The following is a 17,814-nucleotide window of genomic DNA, read 5'->3' as shown; positions in this document are numbered from 1 at the left end:
CATCAAATGTGCCATCAAGCGACACTCACTCAATGACAACCTGCTCACTGGCGTTCAGGTTGGGTTCTGCCAGGGCAACTTGACTCCTGACCTCATTACAAACTTGGTCCAAATGTGAACAAAAATGTTAAACTCAATAGGTGAGGTGAGAGTGACATCGAGGCTCCATTTGACTGAGGGGTCAAAGGGGCATCAAGGGGCCCTAGAACAATTGGGGTCAATGGGAATCGGGGGCAATTTCTCCACTAGGTTGGGGTCAAACTTGGCACAAGGGAAAGTGGTTGTTGTATGAGGAACGGTTGAGGATTCTGGGTCTGTACTTGTTGGAGTTTAGAAGGATGAGGGGGGATCTTATTGAAACCTACAGGATACTGCGAGGTCTGGATAGAGTGGACGTGGAGAGGAAGTTTCCATTCGTAAGACCAGAGGGCACAACCTCAGGCTAAAGGGATGATCCTTTAAAACAGAGATGAGGAGGAATGTCTTCAGCCAGAGAGTGGTGAATCTGTGGAACTCTTTGCCGCAGGAGGCTGTGGAGGCCGGGTCATTGAGTGCCTTTAAGACAGAGATAGATAGGTTCTTGATTAATAATGGGGTCAGGGGTTATGGGGAAAAGGCAGGAGAATGGGGATGAGAAAAATATCAGCCATGATTGAATGGCGGAGCAGACTCGATGGGCCGAGTGGCCTAATTCTGCTCCTATGTCTTATGGTCGTAGGGTTGGTGGAGCTCAATCATCTCAGTCCCAAGACATCGCTGCAGGAATTCCTCAGGGCAGTGTCCTAGGTCCAACCATCTTCAGCTGCTTCATCAATGACCTTCCCTCCATCATAAGGTCAGAAGTGGGGATGTTCACTGGTGATTGCTCAATGTTCGGCACCATTCGCAACTCCTCAGATATTGAAGCAGTGAATGTCCTTATTAGCAAGACCAGGATTATATTCAGGCTTGGTTTAGTCTAAAGCTGGCCCTCTCCTGCTGCACACTCCACCCAGTGAGCTTGATTGAGCACGGAGTCTCACTCACAACACTAAGTGGCCGGCATTCCTAGTGGAGCAAGGGGACTGCACACTTCCTGTCCCACTGCCCTTATCCTGCTGATAACTGAAAATTCCAGCTCTATATCTCTATTATAACATCATGAGCGGAACTGTGCACAGTATTCCAAATGTTCCCAACCTGCGTGCTGTGCTGTGGCACACTACTGTATCCTGGAAACCCCCAAGTGTTCCATGAAAAAAGGTTCAAAATGACTCAAAATTCACGTGAGTTAATTAAAACTAATCCTTGTCGTCAGCTCTGTGGTCAATATCTGCAAGACTCGATGAATCTCGGGCCTCCCGGGCATGCACCGGGCGGGAAAGAGCCACACGTGCGCGGTTTAGATTGCTTACATTGGTCAGGCCCATGGAGCTGGAGACAAAGGCCCCCACGCGCCCGCACGAAAAGCAAGCTCTCAAAAAGCGCGCAAAGACCCTGCGAGAAGCGAGAGAGACAGAGAGAGCGTAAAAAAACAGGTGAGATGGCAGGGAGAAATTAAAAACAAAGTTTCCAGTACGGAGAGAAGACAGAGAAAATAGGAGGCATGCCTCAAAATATTTTCATGGTGCAGAGGTGTGCCGTGACATATAATCGAACCAATACAAGTCCAGCATAACTTCATTTTTTTCAAATCTATTCCTCCAGTAATGGAAGCAATGCTTTATTTGCTTTTTCATTTTGTTAACCTCTGTCGCTATCTTTAGAAATCTTTGACATCTTGGCTCCAACCAATGATAGGAACATAGGAACAGAAGTAGGCCATTCAACCCTTTGAGCCCGCTCCGCCATTCAATAAGATCATGGCTGATCTTTGCCTAACTCCATGTACCTGCCCTAGGCCTATATCACTTAAGGAGCGGTGATGGCCTAGTGGTATTATCCCTGGACTATTAATCCAGAAACTCAATGTTCTGGGGCCCCGGGTTCGAATCCCGTCACGGCAGATGGTGGAATTTGAATTCACTAAAAAAAATCTGGAATTAAGAATCTACTGATGACCATGAAACTATTATCCATTGGCGGAAAACCCATCTGGTTCACTAATGTCCTTTAGGGAAGGAAATCTGCATCCTTACTTGGTCTGGCCTACACGTGACTCCAGAGCCACAGCAATGTGGTTGACTCTCAACTGCCTCCTGAACAAGGGGAACTAGGGATGGCAGTAAATGTTGGCTAACCAGCGACACCCATGTCTCACGAATGAATAAATCGCTTGGTACACCTGGTCAATAAAAACGTGTCTATCTCAGATTTAAACCTAACAATTGAACCAGCATCCACCGCCATTTGAGGAATAGAGTTTCAAACCTTCACCACTCTCTGCGCATAGAAGTGTTTTCTAACATTTGTCCTGAGCAGCCCTCTCAGAATTAGGCCACTCGGCCCATCGAGTCTGCTCCTCCATTCAATCATGGCTGATTTTTTTCTCATTCCCATTCTCCTCCTTTTCCCCTGATCCCCTTATTAATCAAGAACCTATCTATCTCTGTCTTAAAGACACTCAATGACCTGGCCTTCCACAGCCTTCTGTGGCAAAGTGTTCCACAGATTCACCACTCTCTGGCTGAAGAAATTCCTCCTCGTCTCAGTTTTAAAGGATCGTCCCTTTAGCCTGAGGTTGTGCCCTCTGGTTCTAGTTTTTCCAACCAGTGGAAACATCCTCTCCACGTCCACTCTACCCAGGCCTCGCAGTATCCTATAAGTTTCAATAAGATCCACCCTCATCCTTCTAAACTCCCACGAGTACAGACTCAGAGTCCTCAACCGTTCCTCATACGACTAACAATTCCGTGAACATTTCCTCACGTTAGCAAGATCCCAGCCTGGTTCATATTTTCTAAGGTGTAAGAGCTTCTTAATTACCTGAGCAAAGAGGTAGTCAATGACGGAATAATCCAATACGGTGTTAATGCGCTCCTTCGTTACATCGCAGCGGTAGGATTTCTTGCTGCCTTGTCCAAACCAGTTGGGGAAGAAGAATCTACGTAGAGAGAGAGGGAGAGTGAGACAAGACAGTCAGCGTGAATGACAGAGACAACAGTCTGATCCTCTCTCGTTCATTCATGGGATGTGGGTAATGCCAGGTCACGTTTATTAACTATCTCAAAACATTTTGAGGGAATTAAGAGTAAATGATGCGGGGGTGAGATTCCCCGGCCTCCCAGCCGTGTGTTTCCCGTCCGCAGGAGATGGCGCTGTTTGCTCGTGGTGGGATTCTCTGGTCCCACCCCCGCCGCTAGCAGTGGCACAGTGATTAGCACTGCTGCTTCACAGCTCCAGGGACCCGGGTTCAATTCCGGCCTCGGGTCACTGTCTGTGTGGAGTTTACACGTTCTCCCCGTGTCTGCCTGAGTTTCCTCCGGGTGCTCCAGTTTCCTCCCACACTCCAAACATTTACAGGTTAGGTTGATTGGCCATGCTAAGTTGCCTGTTAGTGTCCCAAGATGTGTAGGTGAGATGGATTAGCCATGGGAAATGTATTGGGTTACGGGGATAGAGTTGGGGAGAGGGCAAGGATAAGGTACACTGTCAGAGAGTTGGTGCAGAGTCATAGAGTCATAGGGTCATAGAGGTTTGCAGCATGGAAACAGGCCCTTCGGCCCAACTCGTCCATGCCGCCCTTTTTAAAAAAAAAACCCTAAACTAATCCCAATTGCCCTCATTTGGCCCATATCCCTCTATACTCATCGTACCCATGTAACTACCTAAATGCTTTTTAAAAGATAAAATTGTACCCGCCTCTACTACTACCTCTGGCAGCTTGTTCCAGACACTCACCACCCTCTGTGTGAAACAATTGCCCCTCTGGACACTTTTGTATCTCTCCCCTCTCACCTTAAACCTATGCCCTCTAGTTTTAGTCTCCCCTACCTTTGGGAAAAGATATTGACTATCTACCTTGTCTATGCCCCTCATTATTTTATAGACCTCTATAAGATCACCCCTCAGCCTTCTACGTTCCAGAGACGAAAGTCTCAGTCTATTCAGCCTCTCCTTATAACTCAATCCATCAAGTCCCGGTAGCATCCTAGTAAATCTTTCCTGCACTCTTTCCAGTTTAATAATATCCTTTCTATAATAGGGTGACCAGAACTGCACACAGTATTCCAAGTGTGGCCTTACCAATGTCTTGTACAACTTCAACAAGACGTCCCAACTCCTGTATTCAATGTTCTGACCGATGAAACCAAGCATGCCGAATGCCTTCTTCACCACTCTGTCCACCTGTGACTCCACTTTCAAGGAGCTATGAACATGTACCCCTAGATCTCTTTGTTCTGTAACTCTCCCCAGTGCCCTACCATTAACTGAGTAAGTCCTGCCCTGGTTCAATCTACCAAAATGCATCGCCTCGCATTTGTCTAAATTAAACTCCATCTGCCATTCGTCAGCCCACTGACAATGGGTATAAAATGTCCTGTTTTGCACTGTGAGGATTCTATGAATTGAAATTATTAGATTGGATCATTGCTGCCCTCGAAGCAAGTTGGTCAACAAAGGTCTCGTGATCTCTGAGATGTTATTTCTTCCTTTTCCCGAGTTATTTTGAATCTAGCACCAACGTCAAGGGAATCTCCAAGCATCCAGCCATGATGATATCACCAATCAGAGCAAGCAACCAATCACACTGAAGAATTCTCACAGACAGCAGCTAAACTGGTGAAATCCATTGAATTCCTTTGCTTTGAATGTTAAATGTTCACATATACTGAAATAAATCATTGGGAAATACCTATATGATTAAGAAAAAGATGAAATAGAGTAAACATTTTTTTAAAATTAGGGGTGGCACGGTGGCACAGCCGATTAGCACTGCTGCCTCACGGCACCAGGGACCCGGGTTCAATTCCAGCCTTGGGTCACTGCCTGTGCGGTGTCTGCACGTTCTCCCCGTGTCTGCGTGGGTTTCCTCCGGGTGCTCCAGTTTCTTCCCACAGTCCAAAGGTGTGCAGGTTAGGTGGATTGGCCATACTAAATTGACCCTAGTTTCGGGGAGATTAGCAGGGTCAATATGTGGGGTTACAGGGATAGGTGGGATTGTTGTCAGTGCAGGCTTGATGGGCTGAATGGCCTCCTTCTGTACTGTCGGGATTCTATCCTATTTTAAAAATCTGTGGAATTTCTTATTATAAAAGAAAAAAGGCAGCTCAGTGGCATCGTGGTTAGCATTTCCTTCGTTTCCTTCTCTATGAACGGTATGCTTTGTCTGTATAGCATGCAAGGAAGAATAATTTTCACTGTATACTAATACGTGTGACAATAATAAATGAAAATCAAATCAATTTGCCCACAGCAAGCTCCCACAAACAGCAAAGGGACAATGACCCAGATTAGCTGCATTTTTTAACTGGGCTACATCGAGGCTAAAAGCGGAAGCTCTCATCCGTTCAGTGATTTCTAATTGGCTGCATTCTGCAGAACCTCAACAAATCACTCCCTCTGAAGATGCACAGAATCACTGACAGCTGCTTCTGGGTTTCTGCATGTAGCTGCACATTTACAGGAGTTGCCGTCAGATTCCAGGGAGGAATGGTGCCGAATGCCAACAATTCCACTGTTACTGACGATGTGAAATCCGGGCCATTCGCGATTTTAAACAGGCTTAGGTCACAAGAGGAGAAAGTGAAAACCTTACAGGATTTAACGGTCAGTGAAGTATTGAGGGCAGCACGGTGGCACAGTGGTTAGCACTGCTGCCTCACAGCGCCAGGGACCCGGGTTCAATCCCTTGGCTCGGGTCACTGTCTGTGCGGAGTTTGCACATTCTCCCCATGTCTGCGTGGGTTTCCTCCGGGTGCCCCGGTTTCCTCCCACAGTCCGAAAGATGTGCTAGTTAGGCGCATTGGCCATGCTAAATTCTTCCTCAGTGTAACCCGAACAGGCCCCAGAGTGTGGTGCTTACTGACGACAATAATAAAAACAAACTTTCAGCTAGTGAACTGAGGTTGCTGTGGCTGTGTAGACAAATACTGCAGTCAATTTGTGCACAGCAAGATCCCATAAACAGCAATGAATAATTTTAAATCGGAGATCAGAAGACTGCTTGCTGGGCAGGGTCCTAAAATGATATGGGGCCCAGTCAGATGGGACAGTTCAGATCAGGATCAGCTATGGGCTCAATGCACAGGCTCTGAGCACTGAATGCGTGTTCATGATCTTCTGAAATGGTTAAACGCCAGGTTAATGTTGGTTGAGAGAAAAAAGTGCCCCCTGTTATCAAACGCAACCTCCTGTTTTTCTTTAGAATGCTGTCATGTGGAATTGTTTAAAAGTAAAGCTTATTTATTAGTCACAAGTCAGACTTACATTAACACAGCAATGAAGTTACTGTGAAATTCCCCAAGTCGCCACAGCCTAGCACCTATTTAGGTCAATGCACCCTAACCCGCACATCTTTCAGACTGTGGGAGGAAATCAGAGCACCCAGAGGAAACCCACGCAGACATGGGGAGAATGTGCAAACTCCATACAGACAGTAACCCCAGCCGGGAATCAAACCCGGGTCCCTGGCGTTGCGAGGCAGCAGCGCTAACCACTGTGCCACCGTGCCGCCCATGCTGCATTAATCAGAACAGAGAGACAGACCTTTGGATTAACATCTCATCCAAAAGACGGCACCTCTGACACTGCAGCACTCTCTCAGTGTTGGAGCGTCAGCCTCCATTACGTGGTCAACTTCAGGAGTTGAGCTTGAATCGAGAAGGTGATCATTGCCACTCACTCAGCTGAGAGGAAGATTTTGTTTTAATCTTCAAGTGTGGCGCAGGAAGAAGCAGAGATAATCACAGCCGCTGATCATTGCTTTGCACGCTGAGCGGGGTAAGGTTTCCTGTTTACGATTTTGAACAGGACGAACTGTTCCTTCCAATACACCAACTTCAACCCAATTGGGGATATCATTGCTTCATTCTAATCTCTTAGAAATCATAGAAATCATAGAAACCCTACAGTGCAGAAGTAGGCCATTCGGCCCATCGAGTCTGCACCGACCACAATCCCACCCAGGCCCTACCCCCACATATTTACCCGCTAATCCCTCTAACCTACGCATCTCAGGACTCTAAGGGGCAATTTTTAACCTGGCCAATCAACCTAACCCGCACATCTTTGGACTGTGGGAGGAAACCGGAGCACCCGGAGGAAACCCATGCAGACACGAGGAGAATGTACAAACTCCACACAGACAGTGACCCGAGCCGGGAATCGAACCTGGGACCCTGGAGCTGTGAAGCAGCAGTGCTAACCACTGTGCTACCGTGCCGCCCCTTTTGGATGAGGTGGGTATACAAGGTTCCGGGGGGGCGGGGGTGCGGAAGGTGCGGTTAGTGTATGAGATTGTCTTTCTCATTCTGAAATTCAACACGGTATTATGAATTCTCCAGGTATCTATGAAACATCAGCCGGTTCGAGGACTAACCATAGAATCATAGAATGCCGACAGTGCAGAAGGAGGCCATTCGGCCCATCGAGTCTGCACCAACTCTCTGACAGAGTATCTCACCTAGGCCCTCTCCCCCACCCTATCCCCATAACACCACACGTTCACCATGAGTAATCCCCCTAACCTACACATCTTGGGACAGTAAGGGGGAATTTAGCATGGCCAATCCATCTAACCTGCATATCTGGACAAATCTGGACAAATGTGAGGGAATGCATTTTGGAAGGTCCAATGCATGTAGAAATTATACAGTAAATGGTAGAACCCTTAGGAGTATTGACAGGCAGAGAGATCTGGGCAGACATGTCGACCAATCACTGAAAGTGGCAACTCAGCTGGATAAGGTAACCAAGAAGGCATAAGGCATGCTTGCCTTCATCAATCGGGGCATTGAGCATAAAAATTGGCAGGTCATGCTGCAGCTATACAGAACCTTAGTTAGGCCTCATTTGGAATATTGTGTACAATTCTGGTCGCCACACTACCAGAAGGATGTGGATGCTTTGGAGAGAGTTCAGAAGAGGTTTACCAGGATGTTGCCGGGTCCGGAGGGTATTAGCTATGAGGAGAGGTTGGTTTGCTCTCACTGGAACGACGGAGGTTGAAGGGTGACCTGATAGAGGATTACAAGGTTGTGAGTGGCATGGACAGAGTGGATAGTCAGATGCTCTTTCCTATGGTAGAAAAGTCAACTAATCGGGGACATAAGTCTAAGGTGTGTGGGGAAAAGTTTAGATGAGATGTGCGAGGCAAGCTTTTGACACAGAAGGTGGTGAATGTCTGGAATTCTGCCCAAGGAAGTGGTGGGAGCAGTACAATAGTTGCATTTAAGGGGTATCTAGATGAATACATGAATAGGATGGGAATGGAAGGATACGGACTCTGTAAGTGCATATGATTTTAGTTTAGGTAGGCATCAAGACTGGCGCAGGCTTGGAGGGCTGAAGGGCCTGTTCCTGTGCTGTGTTGCTCTTTGTTGATCTTTGTACTGTGGGAGGAAACCCTCGCAGACACGGGGAGAACGTGCAAACTCCACACAGACAGTGATTCGAGGTCAGAATTGAAACCGGGTCCCTGGCGTTGTGAGGTAGCAGTGCTAACCACTGTGCCATCGTGCCATCCATGTCAGGTAGGACAGGAATAACTTAGATGTAGGATTGCAACAAACCAAACATAGGACTTCGATAACAAGCCTTCGATAGCACCTTAAAAACAAACATTAGAATTCGGAGCAGGAGTAGGCCATTCGGCCCTTCGAGCCTGCTCTGTCATTCAATAAGATCATGGCTGATCTGATTGTCACCTCAACCCCACATTCCTGCTGACGTCTGATAACCTTTCACCTTCTCCCCTCCCCACCCCGTTAATCAGGAATCTATCGAACTCTACCTTAAAGATATTCAGAGATTCTGTTTCCACCGGCTTTTGGAGAAGAGAGATCCAGGAGCTCACCACATGCTGAGAGAAAAAAATCCTCCTCATCTCTGTTTTAAATGAGCGACCCTTTATTTTTAAACACTGAACTTTAGTTCCAGATTCTCTAACCAGAGGAAACATCCTGTCCACATTTACCCTGTCAATACCCTGCAGGCTTTAAAGGTTTTGATCAAGTCGCCTCTTTCCCTTCTGAATTCCAGTGGATACAAATCTAACCTCTGCAAGCTTTCCTCACAAGACAACGCGGCCACTCCTGGCGTCAGTCTGGTGAGCCTTTTCTGAACTGCTTCCAATGTGTTTACACCCATGACTTCTACCGCCTGGAAGGACGAGGGCCGCAGATGCATGCAAATGCCACCACCTGCTAGTTTCCAGCCAAGTCACTCACCATCCTGACTTGGAAACATATCACCGTTCCTTCACTGTCGCTAGGTCAAAATCCTGGAGCACCCTCCCTAACAGCACTGTGGGTGTACCTACATCAGATGGACTACAGCGATTCAAGAAGGCAGCTCACCACCACCTTCTCAAAGGCAACTAGGGTTGGGGAATAAATGCTGTCCTAGCAAGCGATGCCCACATCCCGTGAAATAATAAAAGGACAAGTCACGATTAGAATCCTACAGTGCAGAAGGAGGCCACTTGGTCCATCGAGTCTGCACCGACCATAATCCCACCCAGGCCCTATCCCCGTAACCCGGTGCATTTACCCTAGCTAGTCCCCCTGACACTAAGGGGAAATTTAGCATGGCCAATCCACCTAACCTTCACATCTTTGGACTGTGGGAGGAAACCGGAGCACCCGGAGGAAACCCACGCAGACAATGAGCCAGGCCGGGAATTGAACCCGGGCCCTTGGCGCTGTCAGGCAGCAGTGCTAACCACTGTGCGATTAAAATTAAACATGCCAATTATAGGACTCTCTGCTGTCAGTTTTAAGGTTTATTTATTCGTGTCACAAGTAGGCATGCATTACCACAAAGTGGTGATTAAGGTGAATAGTGTGTTTGTTTCCTTATTTATTAATGTCACATTAACACTGCAATGAAGTTACTGTGAAAATCCCCTAGTCCCCACACTCCGGTGCCTGTTCGGGTACACTGAGGGAGAATTTAGCATGGCCAGTGCACCTAACCAGCACGTCTTTCGCACTGTGGAAGGAAACCGGAGCACCCGGAGGAAACCCACACAGACACGGGGAGAATGTGTAAACTCCACACAGACAGTGACCCAACTCAGGGATCGAACCCAGGTCCCTGGCGCTGTGAGGCAGCAGTGCTAACCCACTCTGTCACCATGCTGCTAGTGATAGGATTGCAACGTATCAGGTAATAGATTGTAATCTATTGATGCTCTACATACCTTTCAGTTCCTTAAAAGAGAAACACCAACTGATTTTTAAAGCAACCAATACTCTTTAATGCTCAGCATTTAAAAGCAGAACAAGAATGAACTGCATTCTAGGAATTCCTCGGGTTAATCACTTTGGGAAGTGTGGAACTACCTCCAGCAGTTCCTGAATGCTGAAACTTTAATTTATGAAACACACGTGAGGGTAAGTAGCTGGTGACTTAAAGTGACTTAAAATAAGTAGCTGGTGACTTAAAGTGACTTAAAATAAGTAACATTTTCATCAGTTCGCCGGATAAACAACAAAAGAGGTCAGAATTGGTGCAGCTTTTTGCTTTAACCTTCTGTACCTGACCTATCACAGTCCGATAGCTGACAGGTGAGACAAAGATCAGTTAGACAAGAAACCTCCTCTTACGACCTTGATCAGGACCGATCTTTGAGATATTGGAAGAACCTCCTTCGATTTGGGAGCAGTTTTCAAGTGTGGACACTTTTTGCCCACACGTCAACTCAAGAACAGCTTCTTCCCTGCTGCCATCAGACTTTTGAATGAACTTACCTCACACTAAGTTGATCTTTCTCTACACCCTCGCTATGACTGGAACACCACATTCTGCACTCTCTCGTTTCTTTCTCTCCTTTCTTTCACCAACGCCTCTACTTTCTCAGAAGACTAAGGAAATTTGCCACGTCCGCTACGGCTCTCACCAACTTTGACAGGTGCACCATAGAAAGCATTCTCTCTGATTGTATCACAGCTTGGTCTGGCTCCTGCTCTGCCCAAGACCGCAAAAATCTACAAAAGGTCATGAATGTAGCCCAATCCACCATGCAAACCAGCCTCCCATCCATTGACTCTGTCTACACTTCCCGCTGCCTCAGCAAAGCAGCCAGCATAATTAAGGACCCCACGCACCCCGGACATTCTCTCTTCCATCTTCTTCCGTCGGGAAAAAGATACAAAAGATACAAATAGATACAAGAAAAAGATACAAAAGTCTGAAGTCACGTACCAATCGACTCAAGAACAGCTTCTTCCCTGCTGCTGTCAGACTTTTGAATGGACCTACCTTGCATTAAGTTGATCTTTCTCTACACCCTGGCTATGACTGTAACACTACATTCTGCACCCTCTCCTTTCCTTCTCTATGAACGGTATGCTTTGTCTGTTTTGCGTGCAAGAAACAACACTTTTCACCGTATGTTAATACATGTGACAATAATAAATCAAATCAAATCAAATTCTTTGTCTGACAGAGTGGTGACTGCCATTGCTTTACTGCCATGAAGTTAGCATGACACTTATTAAATATAATTCTGCAGCTGATCATCCGACCGTTTCAAGTCAATATTATAACCAGTGCAGCCCAATGTTTTGCTAAGCCTCATCTAGTTTTAAGTTTTTAAGTTTTTATGTTTATTTATTTGTCACAAGTAGGCTTACATTAACACTGCAATGAAGTTATGTGAAAATCTCCTAGTCGCCACAGTCCGGCGCCTTTTCGGGTACACTTAGGGAGAATTTAGCATGGCCAATGCACCAATGCACCATGGTCATTGGACGCCACGGTGGCACAGAGGTTAGCACTGCTGCCTCACAGCGCCAGGGACCCAGGTTTGATTTGGGTCACTGTCTGTGCGGAGTCTGCACGTTCTCCCCGTGTCTGCATGGGTTTCCTCCGGGTGCTCCGGTTTCCTCCCACAGTCAGGAAGACGTGCTGGTTAGGGTGCATTGGCCATGTTAAATTCTCCCTCAGTGTACCCGAACAGGCGCCAGAGTGTGGCGACTTGGGGATTTTCACAGTAACTTCATTGCAGTGTTAATGTAAGCCTACTTGTAACACTAATAAATAAACTAAGCAGCACGTCTTCCGGGTAACCTTGTTACCCAATTGTCCTGATTGTGTTGGCGTATCCACATCCTTCTCACTGATACCCCCTGAAATAAACTCCTCCTCGGCTGCTGTCCCTTCACCAAAGTTAGATTCATTGACATAGTCAGCAGCACTCAAGGCAGATATGTCCTCACACAGAGTATATACCCACAGTGCCAGTAACCCTGACTCTCCATCACATACACATGCAGAGCTCCCTGACTGGACAAGTCAATACTGCCTTAATCAGGGAGCTCGCATTCTAAGAGGTCCACATTTTGGGCCTTCTTAAAGTCACTACAACCCTTGCCTGTGAGTCGGAAGGTTCCGGGTTCAAGTCCCCCTACCAAGGCTTGAGCGCCAAAATCTGGAATGACATTCCAGTGCAATACTGAGGGAGTGCTGCACGGTCAGAGGTGCAGTGCTTTGGATGAGATGTTAAGCCATGGCCCTGTCTGCTCTCTTGGTTCGATACTTGGAGAAAAGCAGGGGTTGTTCTCACCGGTGTCCCGGCCAATATTTACCCTTCAACCAACAGCACAAAGAAAATTTACCTGGTCATTATCACATGAGTGTTTGTGGCATCTTGCTGTGCAGGAATTAGCTGCTGCGATTCCTACATGACAATAGTGACAACACTTCAAAAAGTACTTCATTGGCTGTGATGCATTGTGGGGCATCCTGTGATTGGGAATGGCGCTATATAAAGGCAAGTCTTCCTTTTCATTTCTTTTTGCTACAACTAAAGGCAACAAATATAGCCAAGACCGTTTGTTAACATTATACTGACTATTAGAGCCAACAACATAAATAAAATTTGCCACAACTTGCCTGATCCGGTACAGAACAACCTGCTGAGTGGATCCATCGACTTGGAAAATGTGACTTGGAGGGAACCAAACTTTCAAATCTTCAGTTGCAAGAGCAAAAAGGCTGTTGTAGACTGGCAAGATCCCTGGGGGAGATTGAAACGTTCAAATGTCAAAGATAGATGCAAAGAATTGAGAAACTGAAATATGGTGGCACAGTGGTTAGCACTGCTGCCTCACAGCGCCAGGGACCCGGGTTCAATTCCGGCCTCGGTCACTGTCTGTGCGGAGTCTGCACATTCTCCCCGTGTCTGTGTGAGTTTCCTCCGGGTGCTCCGGTTTCCTCCCACAGTCCGAAAGACATGCTGGCTAGGTGCATTGGCCATGCTAAATTGCCCCTTCGTGTCAGGGGGATTATCAGGGCAAATGCGTCGGTATATGGGGATAGGGCCTGGGTGCGACTGTCGTTGCTGCAGGCCCGATGGGCTGAATGGCCTCCTTCTGCATTGTAGGGAATCAGTTCTATGATCCGACAATTGCCGAGGGGTGAGTGGAAGATTCAAAGTTGACAATCAAAAGTTGAAAGGTAAAGGAAAGTTCAGGCATCCATTTTAGGAACTTTCGGAAGGATGTGCAGGAGATATTCACATCAACAGCAACAACTTATATTTAAGTAGCACTTTTAACATAATGAAACATCGTGGGGCATGTCCCAGGATTGTTATCAAACATCAAATCACACGAGGAGCTATTTAATCAGGTGAGCAGTGGTCAAAGAGGAAGGTCTTAAAAGCTGTCTTAAAGGAGGAAAATAAGGAGAAAGGTGGGAAGATATGAGGGAATTCCAGAGCTTGGGGCTCAGAAACTGAAGGCACAGCTACTACTGGTGAAGAAATTACGATAGGGAACGCACAAGAGGCCAGAATTAGAGAAACACTGATATCTTGGAGGAGTCTGGAGTTGAAGGAGATTAGAAAAAGGGAGAATGTTTCCAGGGTGCATTTCAATGGTCACATCAGAACCCCATTTCCCATGGTAAAGAAGGAGAGATGCCCAGATTCTACTTGCTTGTGGGTTTTTGCAATTATACCACAGGTGGCAGCGGGGGCAAAATGTTAGGAAACCTCATGACATTATCCAGCAGTTCAAAAGATTGACAGACATGCTGAGGGAGGCCCTTTCTGCTGGTGATTCAATGGCTTTGTAAATGCATGATGTGGAGTTACTGGCGTTGGACTGGGGTGGGCACAGTAAGTAGTCTCACAACACCAGGTTAAAGTCTAACAGGTTTATTTGGTAGCACAAGCTTTCGGAGTGTTTACCCTTCACCTGATGAAGGAGCAGTGCTCCGAAGTACTACCAAATAGTACTTTAACTATTATAGTTGGACTTTAACTTGGTGTTGTGAGACTACTTACTTTGTAAATGCAGGTAAAACTAAGGTGTATCGAGCCTGCACTGACTCTCCGATAGAGCATCTTACCCAGGCCCTGTCCCCGTAACCCCACCTATTTATGGAGAGAGGGTAAGTGTGCAAGGTAAGTGGGTGAGGGGGTCAGGTGTTTGGGGTATTGGGCAGTGTGTCAGTGGTGGGGGTTAGTCGGATAATCAGGGGGGTTTTGGGTTGTAGTCAGGGTAAAGTATATTTATTAGTGTCACAAGTAAGGCTTACATTAACGCTGCAATGAAGTTACTGTGAAAATCCCCTAGTCGCCACACTCCGGCACCTGTTTGGGTCAATGCACCCTAACCAGCACGTCTTTCAGACTGTGAGAGGAAACCGGAACACCCGGAAGAAACCCACGCAGACACGGGGAGAACGTGCAGACTCCACAAAGACAGTGACCCAAGCCGGGAATCGAACCCAGGTCCCTGGCGCTGTGAAGCAGCAGTGCTAACCGCTGTGCCATTGTGGGAGTGGTGGGGGCAGTCAGGAGGTAGTGAGGGGGGTGTGGAGGCTAGTAAGGTGATGGGGTGGGGAATGCGGTTGGGGGCAGTTGGGGTTAGTCAGATAGTTGGGGAACTAGTCAATTCATCAGTGGAGTAGTCCAAAGATTGGAGGGGTTTAATTAGGGTGTCCAGTGGGAGGTCAGGTAGTGAGGTGATGTTGTCGATGGTCGGAGGGGGTAGTCATGGAGTGAGGGGGTCAGTTCCATCTGGAGGTTCCAGATGCAGGGTAATTCTCTGTAGAAGTTGAAAGTTCCCAGGAAATTCCTGTGCATTCCTTGCAAAGGACTGACCAAGCGGTCCCTCAGCGTATCCTCTGGGATATCTCCGTGGTTTGACACTCCGAGAGACCAGAGAATCTGGTCAATGACTTTTTGTGAATCATTCACTCTATTTCTCTCTTCACAGATGCTGCCAGGCCTGCTGAGTATTTCCAGCACTTTCTGTTCTATTTCATGTCAGTTCAAAACAGTAATGGACAGTAACAGCTATCAGTGAGAGTGACCGTGAGGCAGTCTGATTGCGGTGGAAACCCAGCTGACGTGCTTTCCCAGAGGTCACCACTGATCTTTTGGAGGGTTGGATTCCAGGTTAACATTGAGGTGACCAGGTTAAATGATCTGGCAACCCACTCATGTGCACCAAGCCAGTTGTTCACGAAGGCGACTTGGAGGTGGGCAATAAATCCCACCTCTGCCGGAGATGCCCTACACCCTGAGGGGAAAGGAAATCAAGGCAGTTGTGGGAGATTCAGTGACGGATTCTCTGTAGATTCCGGAGGTCACGGTTCAGGGGGAGCCATTGCAGGGGAAGGGGGTTTTAGCTCCTGCTGAGAGTGGGCACAGAGGTAGGCAAGCAGAGAATTCCCTGCAGTTGGCTGGCGTGCCAGCTCTCTGGCCCATTCTTAGGTCCGGATCGTTATATTGGAGGCGGGATGGGGGTGATGGGGTGGCAGGGTGGCCCGCCTGCAGGCTGCAGCCAGTCAAGTGAAGTAAATAAAGGCCTGTCGAGGCAATGTCGAACAGGCCAAACTCTGGTTTTCCAGTTGGCCTCCAGGACCCCACAGGTGGCGGTTGTGGAGAGAGGGTGGGGGTGGGGGTGGGGATGTGGGGGTGGTGCGGAAAGGGTGGGGATGTAGTGTAGCTGCCTGGAGTCAGGCTGAGGCCTGGAAAAGGTGGAGAGGTGGTGTCAGCGCTCGAGGCCTAGGGAGCCTGCCTAGCTGCCTGGATTCAGTAGCAGCCTCAAGCTACTTGGTGGAAGAATCACCAACCCTTCCCCCCCCCGACACCTCACAGTGGTGGCCCATTTAAAAAAGCCATTTTCTACTTCAAACTTGGAAATATTGGAGAGAGGGCGTCACCATTTTGGATCCTTATCTCCCTCACTTACCTGACACAGCATTCAGCTAGGGAACCCCCCCCCCCACCAAGCATTCCCCCCCCCCCCCCCACCCCACCCCCACCCCCAGCCCTCCATCCCTCCCCTCCCCTACTATTAATTAGCCAATTTGGAGTGTCTGGAGTCTTCCCAGTTTGGGCTTGTGATACCCCCACAACCCGACACCCCTGCACACCCTCCCCATGAAACCATATTCCACCATTCTTAACACACAAATATAAATTAAACTTAAAATTATACAGTGTTCCGAACAATATAATTTATTTACTGTACAAGGCACAAGGCACCAATTGCTCATAAGTCCAAAGATGTGCAGGGTAGGTAGATTGGGCATGGGAAATGTATGGAGTTACGGGGATAAGGAGAGGGCCTGGATGGGATGCTCTGTTGGAGAGTCGGTACAGGCTCGATGGGCCAAATGGCCTCCTTCTGCACTGTAGGGATTCTATGATTCTATCATAAAGGATTAGACAAACATGTTCTGGGCTCATTTATTAAGACTGGGCACATGAGAACAGTTATACATGGGTAGAAAACTTGAAGGCATCAGAGCCGTGTGTGTGTGGTCTGCTCAAAGCAAAGTGAAACCAAGACTGGTTTCTCCTTCTGATGTCATGCCGATATCCCTTAAAGGCACATAACAACACTCACCGCTTGCCTTTGCTGCCAGAATACAAAGTTCCTCCGCTGTATACACTCCGGAGCTGAAATCCAAGGTGCTTCCACCAGGGTGAGTGGTGGGGTGGTAGAGATAGACCTTCAGCCCAACAGCCCCTTCAGATCCATGCCCATCCTCAACTATGTCCCCAGGAGCAGTCATTTCTCCAAAACTGTGCAGTGGAGGCATTTAGACTGGGAAATAAACAAGAAAAACAATATTATTTATTATCAGCTGATCCAGTGATAGCAACATTATCCTACATTGAGTAGAATTGGCTTATAGTCTCTGGAGTCTACACAGATGTGAGGTGATCACATTGGAATGTATGGAATTCTTTGAGGGCTTGACTGGAAGATACCAAGTGTTAATTTCTCCTGACCGGAGAGACAAAAGGAGGGGTTTTCCATCTGCGCTCATCCCAAGACCGGAAATTTCTGCCTGAGGTCAACAAACTTCTGCGTGGCCCGCCCCCTGCCCACTACGATTCCTGTGGCGGGAGCAATGGGAAAATTGCACCCTAAAACTAAGAGGTCATAGACTCAGGAAATCTTAGACTGAGATGAGGAGAAATTTGTGCACCAGGGGGTTGGGAATCTTTGAATCAGCTTCAAGGAATCGTGGGCGCTCACTTATTCAGACCATTGTCATGTTAGTGTCCCTTTAAGAAAAGTTTTTTAAAAAATCATGCTCACAGCCTGAGGTGATGTCATTGGTGGGACGAGAAAAAAAAAACTGTGTGCCGGTCAGGTGACAAGGGTTGTTTTTAGTTTTGTTTTGGCTGCAGTGTTAGAGGCAGACTTAGAAGCAAGCTGGAAAAGAAGTCTCTTTCTCTCTCTGTTCTTCTTTGAAAGT

At 47.5% G+C, this 17,814-nt stretch overlaps 1 protein-coding gene across 6 annotated transcripts in view; it reads right to left on the bottom strand.

Moving 5' to 3' along the window:
- LOC144479655 (tyrosine-protein kinase JAK2-like) overlaps positions 1-17,814 on the bottom strand; it is a 126,657-nt gene that overhangs the window by 81,497 nt on the left and 27,346 nt on the right. For all 6 annotated transcript variants that reach the window (XM_078198643.1, XM_078198641.1, XM_078198644.1 and 3 more), the window contains exons 2-4: positions 16,953-17,153; positions 12,979-13,102; positions 2,905-3,022 (exon numbers count right to left, since the gene is read on the bottom strand). In XM_078198643.1, the coding sequence (XP_078054769.1) occupies positions 2,905-3,022; positions 12,979-13,102; positions 16,953-17,148 (438 nt within the window). In that variant the 5' untranslated portion in view covers positions 17,149-17,153. The remainder of the gene's footprint in view (positions 1-2,904; positions 3,023-12,978; positions 13,103-16,952; positions 17,154-17,814) is intronic.

Source organism: Mustelus asterias, chromosome 26, assembly GCF_964213995.1.
Source record: "Mustelus asterias chromosome 26, sMusAst1.hap1.1, whole genome shotgun sequence".
Lineage (NCBI taxonomy): Eukaryota > Metazoa > Chordata > Chondrichthyes > Carcharhiniformes > Triakidae > Mustelus > Mustelus asterias.
Note: the sequence above shows the minus strand (reverse complement) of the source record. Positions and strands in the feature narration are given on the sequence as shown.